The sequence below is a fragment of the Heteronotia binoei genome, chromosome 7, assembly GCF_032191835.1.
Source record: "Heteronotia binoei isolate CCM8104 ecotype False Entrance Well chromosome 7, APGP_CSIRO_Hbin_v1, whole genome shotgun sequence".
Lineage (NCBI taxonomy): Eukaryota > Metazoa > Chordata > Lepidosauria > Squamata > Gekkonidae > Heteronotia > Heteronotia binoei.
The window spans coordinates 35582613-35596993 of NC_083229.1; the positions used below are offsets into that span (position 1 = coordinate 35582613).

Sequence of the window (14381 nt, forward strand, 5' to 3'; positions counted from 1 at the left end):
AAAGGATGGGCCTGCCCCACCCCAGGCCCCACTGAAGCCCCTCCATTGGAGGGCCTGTGGATGTATCTTGAGTTTGCCAAGCTAGACACATCACCATGGGAATGGCTCTTGTTCAATGCATTTTTACCAGGGGAAGGGGGGGGGGGGGGATTTAATACTTTTTGCTTTACCATGAAAGTATTCTCCTAATACTTGTGCCTTTTGAATATTAAGTCCATAACCATGTATGAACAGACAACTGTGCAGTTAGCACCAGAAATGTTGAGAGAAATGAATGGCTTGTTTTGAAGAATGCTGCTTATTCCTGTAACAACAAAAGGAATATGACTGAGAGGAAGTAATTTGATATGTAGAAGAAATCTGTTGTAAAGTTTGTTTTTGGACTGTTTCTCGCCCACCACAATCCTATGTTGGAGCAATAATTCCAGTGCTATGAAAAACAGGGCGGGAGGTGGGGTGGGATGGTCTTTGTAGAAAGGCCTGGGTCGACCCCTCTCCACTGCCCCAGCCTAAACTCGCAAGCTCCAGATACTGCCAGAAAAACACGTGAGGATCAAGTTGCGCAAGGCTCCCTATGAAATCCTGGGGCCTGCCTAAGGGAACGTCAAAAGAGCTGCTGCGGACTGGCGCTGAGGCTGCCTTTGTAGGAAAAGTTTGCACAAACTTCCAGGTAGGGACGGAAGGGAGAAAAGCAGCCAGCCATGCAGAGACTTCTGATCAAAGGCGGGAGAGTTGTGAATGCCGACCACTCGCAAGTGGCTGATGTGTACATCGAGAATGGGGTCGTGCAGGCAGTGGGGCCGGAGCTGAAACCAGGATCGCCCGCTGGGCTCCAGGTGGTTGATGCGACTGATAAGCTTGTTCTGCCGGGAGGAATCGACCCCCACACTCACTTTCAGTTCCCCTTCATGGGAACCCACTCTAAAGACGACTTCTATCAAGGAACAAAGGTAAATCTGCCTTGGTGGCTGTTTCCTTTCCCCCCTGCTCCAGTGGAGAAGACGTTTTGCTTTGGGTTGCTGTCCACATCCTACTGAAGGCAGAAATGGATCATTTATTTCATTGATTGATTTGGTTTGTATGCCGTCCTCCCCGCCAAAGCAGGCTCAGGGCGACTCACAGCAGGGCCTTCCCACCAGCAATTTGCATTTTTTAACCCTGGAACCTGCCACTTCTTAATATTTTCCTGGCGTTGATTCTGGAAACCTAACAGTTTAAGGATCTGTTCATCAAGTGAAAGGGGGGGGGGGGGGGCGGGACCCAAGGCATTGCGGCTGGGGGTTGGAGACAGTTAAATGCAAGGAGATTCTTCTTCAAAGGACCAAATTTATGGGTCTTCCTTTGCACATCAAAATGAGTGAGACTGTTGGCGTCCTGCCATAGCTAAATTCTGTAGTCAAACCCTATCTTAAATTGACAGGGCAAAAGTTGGTATGATATTAATAAACTTGGATTCAAACCTCCAGTTGTCCAAGTCCACTTAATGAGCTTTATGGGTAAGATACAATAAATGAAGATGCAATAGAGAGCCAATGTGGTGTAGTGGTTAAAGTGTTGGACTGGGATGTGGGAGATTTATGCCACAGAAGCCATCTGGCTAACCTTGGGCCAGTCACACTCCCTCTCAGCCTAACCTGCTTCACAGGGTTGTTGTGAAGATAAACCAGAGAAAAGGCAAATAACACAAGTCCCTTTGGGTCCCCATTGCAGGGGAAATGCAGAATATAAATAAAGTAAAACAAATAAGTGTTTGCTGTTTGCCGCATCCTTCAGAGGATTCAAATGCAAATTGTAAAAGTTTTTAATGGACGGTGGTGACCCACCTCCTTTTTCTACCTTTACAGATTATATAACCAAAACAAAACTGTACTATCCTGCATTCTGATATATCGTATAGGTCAGGGGTGGCCAAACTGCAGCTTGGGAGCCACATGTGGCTCTTTCACACACATGATGTGGCTCTCAAAGCCCCCACCCCCTTTAGCCAGCTTGGAGAAGGCTCTTCTCGAATCACTTCTCTAAGCCAAGTCAGCTGGCAATTTGGAGAATGCATTTATAGCGGCTTTCCTTCCACCTCTCCCCTATTTATTTGCCTCCCTTCCTGCTCTCAAACATCTGACGTTTATTCTACGTGGTTCTTACCTTAAGCAAGTTTGGTCACCTCTGGTCATAAGGATCAAGAGGACTTCCTGAAGATAATGCAATTTTAGTGACAATAGATGGAAATTATCTAAGGCAGAGTAGGATAAAATGGAGACATGGAGGATGTTGTAAGCCACTTTGAATCCCCAGCAGGGAGGGAAGTGAGGTGAAAATGAACTAAATAAGGGAGATTAACCCTGATTTTGACTGATTTTCCTTGACTTTACATTTGCAAGGTCATTTTTACAAACAGACAGGTGTGATCTGTACCCCAATCTTGACTGTTTATTCGCTTTGTTCATCTCAGTACAACAGAATTGTGGGCCAGCTGAAAGCCCACACAGGAGTGGACCTAAGTTTTTCATAACTAAGAACTCCTGCAACAACAAAAACTGGATTGTTTGGGAAGGGCAGTTTAGAGTAACATGATTGGCAGAAAGAAACTTGTAATGCTGAGAAGTTGTTTTTTAAATAAAAAGCTTTCCCCCCACTATTCTCAAGTCCAATTAGAGCAAATAGTTTCCCAACCATTGCTGTTGCAAGACATATCCTAGTGGGATGAGAGAACATTCTGAGGAGGGGGGAGATATTTGGGTAAAGGGTTGAGTTTCTCCTCCCACTCCTCTGAGGATTCAGCCTTAATTTGCAACCTGCACACAGTGCCAAAAAAACAAAACAGGGTAAAGTTATAGACGTCTCCCTGTACAGTCTGGGGCCAGCAAAGGGAACTTTATTTATTGAGAATATTCTTATGCCTCTTCTTCAGAGGCCTGCTTTGAGGCAGCTTGCAGCCAACAACCACAATATTCAAACACAATATGTTAAAATGCAAGCCAAGTTTAAAAGTACTGTGACTGACTTTGCCCAGAGGTCTCTTTTCTAGAAAGAGTTTCTGCAAACTTTCAGGCAGGGAGGGGAGAAAGCAGCCAGCCACGCAGAGGATTATGATCAAAGGAGGAAGAATTGTGAATGATGGTGGCAATTCACAAGCAGCTTATGTGTACACTGAGAATGGGGTTGTGTGAACAGTAGAGCTGGAGCTGAAACAGGGTTCCCAGTTCCAGGTTGGGAAATATCTGGAGATTTGGTAGCTGGAGTCTGAGGAGGGCAGGGTTTGGGGTAGAATGCCAAAGAATTCCCCTTCCAAAATGGTCATTGTCTCCAGTAGAACTGATCTCTGTTGTCTGTAAATAAATTGTAATCCTGGGAGATCTCCAGCCACCACCTGGAGGTTATCAACACTTACTGAAACCAGGATTGCCTGCTGGGCTCCAGATGGTTGATGCAACCAACAACCTTATTCTGACAGAAGGAACCAACCCTCACAGTTCTCCTTTACAGGAACTCAGTCTAAAGAAGACTCCTACCGAGGAACAAAGATAAATCTGTCTTGCTGACTGTTTCTATCTTGGAGTGCAGTGCTACTCCTGTTGCATGTGAGGGCTATTACAGTGATGCCTAACTTGATGCTCAGAATCATGAGTTGTGTGTCAGTGGAGAAAAACTCCATTTCTCCCAGGTATCTGCATTCACATGTCATGTTGCTTTTGGAGCTTGTGTGGCAGAATGTGCCTTCTCTGACCTGCAGGCCTTGATTGTGCCCTGCCCTCCTGGGGATTCCCAGATCCCTGGAGGGGTTTTTCTTTCTCCCTAGGGTAACACACCATCACCATCACCTGACCTTTTAAAGGAATTTCTCACTGGGAAAGACAGGATTCCCAGCTCCCCTTCTCAGTTCTGAGGCTTTGCCTCTGTGTCTCCTGCTGCCCAGTGCCTGGCTGCTATGGGGACAGCTTAATGTCTTGGGCTCCTTTGGAGGAATAGCTGCTTGTCAACTCCACTGGAGTCTCTTTTAAAATGTCTGAATGGTGGAGGTCTATGTGCTACAGAGAACTACGCCCAGCATCAAGAAGGTGCCCCCATCCTCCATTATTTCCAAAGAAGGGAAGGTGTTTAAAAATAATGTGGTTCCTTTAAATGTGATGGCCAGCACTCCCTTTGGAGTTCAATAATGCTTGTCACAACCTTGCTCCTGGCTCCACCCCCAAAGTCTCCAGATATTTCCTGAGTAAGACCTGGCAACCTTGCCTTGTCCCTTCTGTATACATGCCTTAGCTGATGGTAAAATCTAGGACAGGTTTTTTAGCTTAGCTATTCTAGTTTTCTACAGAGTTGCTATTATCTTGAAGCTTGCTCCCAGTCAAGCACATGGTCAGTATGGGTGCTGCCTCAGGGGCTAAGTGTCCTGTGTCCTCTCATTGCCTGAACATCCCTAGGAAAGGGAGCTACTTCCTGAGGCAAAGAAGTTTCATAAAATCCTTGTGTCCTCCCACTGAGCAGGTCAAAGATGCACTTCCTGTATGTCTTCAGGAATCTACCTTCTCCACCTCTTTAGAATTTGACACACACACCCCTCTGTTCAATGTCTGGAAAAGGAGGAGGTTTAACCATCCCTTTTTGTCTGAACCTGTTAGCTTTTTTATGAAGGTGAGAGTGGAATGCCATTGATAAACTTCCTCCCTCCCAGAAAGAGTGGGGGGGGGGGGAGAAAGCCTTTTAAAATGCCAAATGGATGTCTGTTGCTTGCCAACCTCCCAGAAGAAAATGCATTCCATCACAACTTGGTTCAATGATTCTGAGACCTGGCCTTCAAACACACTCTGTGCATGAAAGGAGGGAGAGAAGGGAAGGACCAAGCATAGCAACAAGATGTCTTCACTCTGCCATTGATAAAACCCTGCTTGTCTTGATATCCGAATGATCATATTGTTTTTTTAAGTTTGCATTTGAAATCCATGTTTTTGACATGACTTCTTGCATCACGTTTATTCCAGTTTAGGCAGGAAGGCAGCCCACAAACATCATAAAGAAAATATTTTTTAAAGTTTTGGGTTTTACAGTCCTTTAATACCAAGGTCCACAACCTGCTTGTATGATCCCCTGGGAGAAATTGTTCCCAGTGTGTGAAGCTGAAATTGGCTATTTGCAGCACCACAGCATTTAAGAAGCTCTGTTGCTCTCTTGGCCAGTATGTTTTGTGTCTGCAACAAACCTTACTTTAAAAAAACAACCCTTAACTATATGTATGTGGTTTGCCTGGAATATGTCCTATTAAGTGAGCTCATGGAAGCTTATACTGGAATAAATTTTAGTTATTCTTTAAGGTGCGACTGGACTACAATTTTATTTTACCTTAAATGTGAGCACCTTCATTCTGTGTTGCATGTCCCCCTGACAGTGACTCCAGACTTTAATTGCTGCTCATCATTTGTTGCCCTGGCCTGTATGGCTCTGGCTCACCCCATCTCATCAGGTCTTGGGAGCTAAGCAGGGTCAGCCCTGGCTAGCACTTGTATGAAAGACTATTAGCAAAGTCCAGGGTTGCTATGCAGAGGCAGACAATTGCAAACTCAGCATGCCTGGACTTTGAGAGGCACTACATCATTTTCCACGTTATCTCTTTGGATGTTATCTCTTTGAATGGGACGTCTCTTTGTATGAAATGCCTCTCTTTGTCTTTACCTGGGAGCTTGCCCTCTGACACCTCCTCTCACTTTATTTATTTTTATTTATTTAGGCAATTTATATTCCTTATCTTCACACCCCTTCCAACCCTCCCAGCAATTAACACAGAACAATGGTCACATTCAACGGCCAGTTTCCTTATCACTACCCTTCCAGGAAGCCCCACCAAACAATGGGCACATCCACAAACCAATTGCCCTTTCATCACACCCCCTCCAGCCTAGAAATAGCAGCTCTCCAGCAGCCCTGGCCCCACTCAATGCACAGCAGCCAAGAAGGTCAGAGCGCCTGCTCTGGCTGCAACACCACTGAGGATGTTCTCCGCAGCTGAGAACCAAACGTCTGGAAGGAAAACTTTCTCCAGTAGAACACGGCACTTGAGCCCAAAAGATTCTACAAACCCTAATGATGTTACCAGCCGTGAAAACCTGAAATCTTTGATAATTTATATTCCGCCTGTTCCCAAAAATGGGCTCAGGATGGATAACAACATTCTAAAAAACAGTATAAAACAACAGTTAAAAAACCAAATCAATGTGAACAATACGGCTTAGAATATGATAAGTTATTAATGGCGGCTCAGTTGGACACATGTTATATATACTGAGAGCCTAAAACAGAAGTAGAATAAAATTCATACTACAGCAGAGAAGGTACCTTAGCAGCTGATGCAATAAGACACCCACTGCCTTTGAGCTCTTACTCTCTATACATGGCCTTCCATGGAGACACATGACCCTACAGGTCTCTCCTGTAGATACAGTGCCCTCATACTCCCCCACACATGATGCCGGACAAGCTGGGTGTTTGTGACAAGTAAAGTACTCTTTAGATTAGGCTTCTCTTTCTCTACTTTTGACTGCAACCTGAATATGAACTGGATTTACCTGAATAAATGTAAGCTTACCTTATTTACAATATAATTCTTGGGAGATTTTTTTACTCAGTATCATGCTTCTATGATAGGACAAAACTCAATATGGTAACCAAATATCCCAATAGGAGGCTGTCACAGAGTATAATGCCATAAAGCCCACCCTATTTCTTCCAGGTGAACTGACCACTGCCACCTGGAGATCAGTTGTAATTGTAAGAGTTCTCCAGCCACCACCTGGAGGTTGACAAGCCTACTTTGCCTTCCTATGCATAAACACACACACACTGTTGGGGGTTGTTACTCGACCTGCTCCAAGAGTAGACATTTAGGAGGCTCAGTATGCTACATCATGAGAGAAGAAGCAGGAGAGTCCCATTCCTAACTTTACATTTTTTTAATTACTTTTCCAAAGAATAAAAGGAACAAGGGAAAGGGGAAATAGAAAAATACATATAATCATCTATAATATAGTTTAGCCTATATAGAAATACTTCCTTAAATTCACACTTTATCAAGTATTGTTATCACTTTACACTATATCAACATACTCTTAGTAAAATATTTTAACGATTGTAAGCCTATGGCTAATTTATCCACTTAGCTTTAGATTTCGAATATATATGCCATTATACTATAGATTACAGGAGAAGGGGGCAAAAGTTCACACCAGAGAATTTTAAGTATCTAACCACACATATAGCTTCACCCAAAGTTTTCTTGCTTCTTCCTTAGATTTTCCGGCAACTGGGATAAATAGTCCAACTGGGATAAATAGGCCATTTCCAGTATTTTCTCCGTCAAGTCCGATCTCGTGGGAATTTCTTGGAGTTTCCATTTCTTGGAGTTTCCATTGCCAAAAGAATTCTAGCTGCTGTATTAATATGCGCCAATAAATGTCTCATCTGTTTCGTATAGTCATCAGGATATATGTTCAATAAAAATAATTCTGGTTTAAATTAAATCTGAGTCTTCAGGATTTTCTGTAGTAACTCATGCACCATCTTCCAACAGTCTTTCACCACCTCACAAGACCATCACATATGATAAAAGGACCCAATATGCTTAGTACATTTCCAGCACTTATTTGACATATTAGAATACATTTTAGAGTTTTTGCAGGGTTACATACCATCTATAAAACATCTTATACAAATTTTCTTTAAAAGCTACTGACTTAGTTAATTTGATATTACGTTTCTATAACTTCTCCCATTCCTCTAACATGATATTACGACCCACGTTCTTGGCCCATTGAACCATGCATTCTTTTACAGTCTCGTCTTGCATCTTCATCTGTAATAAATATGAATATAACGTGGAAATTAGCTTTTCTTGAGGCCCCAGGAAAATTTTATCAAATGGGTATTGCTCCCTATTAAAATCTATTATCTTATTTTTAAAATCTGCTATTTTATTTTTAGCATACCTGGACTCTACTTGTGTTCTCAACCACCAACTCATGTTAATATCCATGTTTTCCAGTTCTTCCTTGGTTTTTAATTGGTTATCTTTTTTCAGGAATTCACATATGGTACAGGGATTTCCTGAACCAATGCTTCTTGAAATATGAATGTCCTAATCTTTGGTACCATAAATATGCATGCCAACTCAAAGTAAGATCATGGCCCTCTAACATCAACTGTCTTTTATCATTCAAAAGAACCTAGTATCTTACCCAGGTCAGCACCGAAGCTCTGTAATATAATTGCCAGTCAGGTAGACCCAAGCCCGCTCTTGTTTTAGAGTCCTGTAATGTCTTCAGATTTATTCTTGGTTTTTTCTTTCGCCAAATGAATTCAGAGACCATTTTGTTCAATTCCTGAAAGAATGCATTAGTTAAAAGCACTGGTATAGTTTGGAAGAGAAATAGCAATCTTGTCAAAATGTTTATTTTTACTGAAGCTATTCTTCCCATTAAGGATAAATTCAAATCTTGCCATTTCTCAAGGTCTTTTTAAATCTCTTTAAGCAGTTTATCATAATTGTCGACCTTTAAATTGCTGCATTTATTTGTAATATGAATGCCCAGATACTTAACTCTTTTCTCATAAGAGAATCATGACTTTTGTTGAAGTAGTTGGGATTGTTCTCTCATGATATTCTTAGTTAAAAATTTTGTTTTGTGATAGTTTATCTTCAATCCAGCCCAATGGCCAAATTGATTAATTTTGTTCAGCAAATGTTTAATAGAGTCTATTGGCTGTTCTAGTATAAAAACCAAGTAATCTGCAAAGGCCCTCAGTTTGTATCATTCAACAACAACAACAACAACAATTTTTATTTATATCCCGCCCTCCCCGCCGAAGCAGGCTCAGGGCGGCTAACAACACAATTCCATACATTAGTTATACAAAATGATTACACAAAGACTACATTAACAATTTAATTAAAATCTATTAAAATTCTAAAATTGATAAAAATATGCTGGTGCTATTTACAAAGGCGAATTCCTTAGCAGTTTCCCTCTTGGTCGGTGAAGGCCAATCGAAAGAGGATAGTCTTGCAGGCCCTGCGGAACTGTTCAAGATCCCGCAGGGCCCGCATTTCCTCTGGAAGTTGGTTCCATAGGCGTGGAGCCATAGTAGAGAAAGCCCGGTCGCGGGTGCTTTGTAGCTTCACCTCTTTTGGCCCAGGAATAGTCAGCAGGTTTTTCCCAGCTGACCTCAGTGCTCTCTGGGGTTCATATGGGGAGAGACGGTCCCTAAGGTAGGCAGGTCCTCGGCCATATAGGGCTTTATAGGTAATAACCAGCACTTTGTAGTGAATCCGGTATACAACTGGCAGCCAGTGCAGTTCGCGCAGCCCCGGCCGTATGTGCCCCCACTTTGGGAGCCCCAACAGCAATCTAGCCGTTCCCTTAATACTTGAAGCTTTTCTTATTTGATTATAACACAAAATAAGCAAAACTAAACACAAAATAAACAAAAATGGTGACAGTGGACAGCCTTGTCTTGTACCCTTTTGAATAGCAATTGCTTCAGATAATTCGCCATTCACCAGCACCTTTGCCCTTTGTGAAGAATATATTGATTGTATTGATCTCAAGAAGTTCTCACCACACTCTATATCCTTCAATTGTTGTAACAGAAATTGCCAATGAACATTATCGAAGGCCTTCTCTACATCCAAACAAATTAATGCTAATTCCTTCTCTGGATGGTTCTCATAATATTCCATTATATTGCATATTGTTCTGACATTATCTTTCAGATATCTTCTGGGAAGAAATCCTGCCTGATCTTGATGAATCATGCTCAATAATACTTTCTTTAGACGTTGTGCAAGTATTGAGGCAAAAATTTTGTAATCCACATTTAAGAGAGAGATTGGTCGAAAATTCTTTATATCTTTCAAGTCTGTACCTTCTTTAGGAATTAAAGATATTGCGGCTTCTTGCCACAAAGCTGGGATTTGGGCTTCAATTTGGATCTTTCAATAAGAGATTTAAATGGTAACAGACAATCTTTGAAAGCTTTATAGAACTCTGCAGGCAAACCATCTGGTCCTGAGGACTTACCATTCTTTTCATTGTTCATTCGGTGCATAAATGTTTGCCAGTAAAAAATTTTTCCCATCAACAATGATTTCTACTAATAAGATTCTTCTGTCTTCTGAAGCATACTGCAACTGTGGATTAAATTTGTCTTTTATATAAATTGCTAAACCCCTTTTTTTATTTGAGTCTGTTGCTATGAATAAATTGCCAAGTTTCTTATTTCTCAATAAGTGTTGCTCTTTTGCCAAAATATGAGTTTCTTGTAAGCAAATTATGTCCATTCCCAATTTTGCCAAATATTTAAAGGTCTTCCTCCTTGTTGTAGGAGAGTTAAGTCCATTTACATTAATAGATAGAAACAATTGAAGCCATTATGAATTTTTCTTATCACTATCTTTTTTATCTTTTTTAGTCTGAAGTCTTGTTGGGTATTTCCTTGCTCCACTTGGGTCCTCTTCATCTGAGATTTCCTCTTCCTTCTCTTCATTTTCTTTCTTTTTCTTCCCTTCTTTCTTCACAATTTTCTCTAAGAAATTCTTGGCTTTAAAGGTAGAGTTAATCCTGTACCTATTTTCTTCATATGTAAAAAGAAGACCTTCTGGCATCAGCCACATATACGGTATCTCTCTTTCCCTCAAAAAGTTTGTCAAGTCTTGATATTCTCTCCCCTTTTGTCTAATTGGCCATGGTACCTCTCTCAAAATCTTCACCATGTTTCCTGCAATTGTCACTGGTTTGTCTCTTGTTTGTTTCAAAATGTTGTCTCTGGTCACTTTCCTTGTCAGCTTCAAATGGATTTCACTAGGTAATTTATTTCTTCTTGTGAAACTTGAAGGTACCCACCTCACCTGGTCAAACTCTTCTTCCATTTGATCAGGACTCACTTGTAAGATTTCTGAAAGAGCTTCGCTTAATATTTTCTGTAAATCTTCAGATTTTTCTTCTGATACATTTTGAAACCGCAGCATATAAGCTTCTCTGTCCATTTCCAATTGAAGACATCTACTTTCATAAGCTTTCTGCTATTTTTCCAGTTGTTCCACCTTTTGAGTGTTATCAGACACTTGTGTATATAAGACCTTCAAAGCTTTATTAGTCTCTGCCATTTGCTTTCTATTCTCTTGATGTTCTTGTTTGATCTCTGTGATCTGTTCACCTACCGTATATTGTCTACCTTACCAGTCAGTTGTGCTATAGCCATTAAAACGGTATGTTGCATCTCCTTCATTTCCCCTTGCAAAGCTGCAGGTGTGAACTTTCCAGGGCCAGATGCCAAGCTAGGTGAAGGGGTCAAAGGTCAACCTTCTCGGTTCTCTCTTTTCCTTTGTAGTTCCTTAAACCCAGTAGATGCTTTATTGTCCATCTCCTTTAGCAAGTTGGTCCCCAGACTTAAGCCACTTCAGATATTTTCACTTCAGCAACCTGTTTTGGAACACAATGGTCCTATTTGTATCAACAAACTCACAGTTCAACAAGAGATGTCAGTGTTATGAAAAAAGTGGTTTGTTTGGGAACAGAACCTTCTAGCTTAAAGCAACAATTTAACCAACCCCAAACAACACTAATGTTAAACAAAACCTTTTGGGCTAAACCGACCTCCCAGTGACTCAAACACAAAACATTCTAACTCACAATAAGAATTCACTAAAATTCATTCTCCAGCTAGAAAGGTCCAACCTCACTGTTTCTTTAAAAGTCCCTTCAGGTAGTCCAAAGTAGAGGGATATAGAGATTTCAACAATTATAATCCAGGGCTGGATGCCCAAAAAACACACCAACCCACCCACCCACCCCTCAAAGGACAAAAACAAAACCCAAAGGAAAACTTGAGAGCGATGCAAGGAACCCCTTCAGCCAGCCAGCTTTTTATAATACAACGAAATCCATTAAAAAGCAGGGAAAAGGTACTAATAGCCAAGAGCCTCCAGTATTTGTATAATCCACTTAAAGGCTTGAGAACTTCACAGTTAATCTTTTCAAAATCAACCAGATAGTTATTTTGGTAATCCACTGAAGACACCAGATAGCTCCACGGATATATAATTAAGACCAACAAAGTTTTATTTGGGATGGGTGCCTTCCTTTCAACACAGCCATGGCAAATCTTTATATCTTTAAGACCAGAGAAGTTTTATTCCAAAGCTAAGTCCTCAGATAGATACAGAGCAACTCCTAAAGCCATTCTCTGGAATCACAGATTTAAATCAAAGGCTATACAGCCCAGTATGCTTGCCAGACTTTTAAACTCTTTATGTATCCACCGCAGCTCCACACACACCAGAAAATGAGAGGTTGTGTGGAGAAGCAAGACAAATGAGGTCCATGTAAGCCAGTTAGATAGTATACATGCTAGGGTTACTGATAAGTAGCAAGATCCTTAAGGCACAGAGTCATAAACACAAGCTCCAAATTCTAGGCAAGTCTTTGGGAGGCCTCAGAAGCAGGGAAGAGAGAGCCGGGGGATTTCTCCCCCCCACCCTTCTCCCTTAATGATTGCCTTTTCTCTTTGCCTCTTAAGTTGCCCACTCTGAATCCCAACACCGCAGTGATCCAACTTAAAAAGTAAATAAAAATGTAGAAAGGCACTTACAATCCGCTTGCCGAAGAGAAGTAGATCAAACACGCATTTAAAGTTGAAGTTGAAAGAAAAGAAAGCCGGTGTTCAATCCTGATGCCATTTAAAATGGTGATTGGGGCAGCGAGGCTTGCAGTGACAGCGGGCTCAGGAAACAGTCGCCACTGTTATTTCTGCTCCACGCCGTCAAGCCGCCAGCCTTCCCGGACCCTCCGTGGATCCAGGAATCGAGCCCCCCAACACTGAGGAGCCCCTCTGCTGCCCGATTGGTGAGCGATTCTCTGGAGCCTTTCCGGATCGCTCACCACCTTGGGTCGCCGAAACTGGAAGTCCTCGAGAGTCCCATTCCTTAAACTTGAGTCTGCTCATGGTGATCTGGACAGTTCTGAAAGAAAATACCAGGTTTCTAGCCAAGCTGTTAGAGTTTCCAAGTTAATGTTTTCAGAAATACTACCTGTTCCACATGCAGGCCTATTGATGCAGGAGGAGATTAAAAGTGTCAGGGTGTGGAGGAGACAGTAGTACTGAGAGAATGGACTGCTTTTTGTTAGATGATGGAAAATGTTTTCAAATCAGCCAGTCCTGTAGAAGATACACTCCACTAGAACTGAAAAGCATTAGGTTCAATATTTAAAAAGTAAAGTAACACTAATTGGGGCAAAAATGCTCTTAGATATATATATTCCACAAAGGGCACCTCCCCTTGTGGTTGCAGATGGTTAAACAGATTTTGTTTGGGGTGAGGATAAGTTTATAAAGTTGTTCTCACTCATCAGATAGAGACTTTAATTTGTTACCTACTGTTGACTTCGTTACTTGCTTTGGAGAGGCAGTCTTGGGATAGCTGTCCAAAAAGGGGCTCACCCTGTTCCTGGAGTCTCTTTCTAAAGTAAAAGGGCTGCTTACTTACTATCAAGCTTGTTTATGGGAATCTTTCTGTGATTTTGGTAAATATATATATCCCTTCTGCCCTAGATAAATTGGCCCTTTTACATCATTGGGAACGTCTGAATATAATTATGAATGAACTGGAAACCAAATTTCCCTCCACTGAAATAATAATAGCAGGTGATTTTAATGCAAGAGTTGGCAATGATGAAAAAAAAATCTTTTTTAAGGCCCTTAACCTCAATTTAGATGCTACCTTACCACCTTTTTTTTCCTATAGGAGGCAAGCTAAAGATAGCTCTTCAAACTTTGGCATTTGCTTTGCCAAATTCTGTATCCAACACAATAGGGTTTGGCTAAATGGCCTGGAAAGGTTTTCTCATTCTGGGGATTTTACATTCATTTCTAAGAAGGGTTGCAGCACAATTGATTACATTACTGTCCCTTCCTCACTAGAATCTTATTTAAAAGATTTCTACATAGGTAATCTCATTATCAGTGATCACCTTCCACTTATTTTGACCCTCCATGCAGAGTTTTCCCCTGACCTTTCCCTTAATCCCTCTCTACACTTGGTGGAGTCTACATTCTTACAAAAAATCTGCTGGAATAATCAGACAAAACGAGAAGTTCAGTTACTTTTAAACTCTCATTCCCTTTTGAATCTTAGAAGTGTTTTAACTAATGCAACTAATCCTTCAGTGCTAATAACAGCCTATGATTCCCTAGTATCTAACAATCTTAGTTCCTTAAATGCTAGACCTAAAAATGTAAAAAGGGAAAGAAACATGAAATCTCTGCAGCCCTGGTTTGATAAAGAATGTAGAGCCGTTAAAACTCTGTTGTGCAATACCTATAGATGTTACCGACCGTGACTC

The 14381-nt window shown here is 41.4% G+C and overlaps 1 protein-coding gene across 1 annotated transcript in view; it reads left to right on the forward strand.

Annotated features, from left to right (window-relative positions):
• The first annotated feature begins 574 nt into the window (after positions 1-574).
• The window catches only part of DPYS (dihydropyrimidinase), a 56736-nt gene continuing 42929 nt past the window's right edge, over positions 575-14381 (forward strand). The window contains exon 1 of the mRNA XM_060243341.1: positions 575-950. Coding sequence (XP_060099324.1) covers positions 702-950 — 249 coding nt within the window. The 5' untranslated portion in view covers positions 575-701. The remainder of the gene's footprint in view (positions 951-14381) is intronic.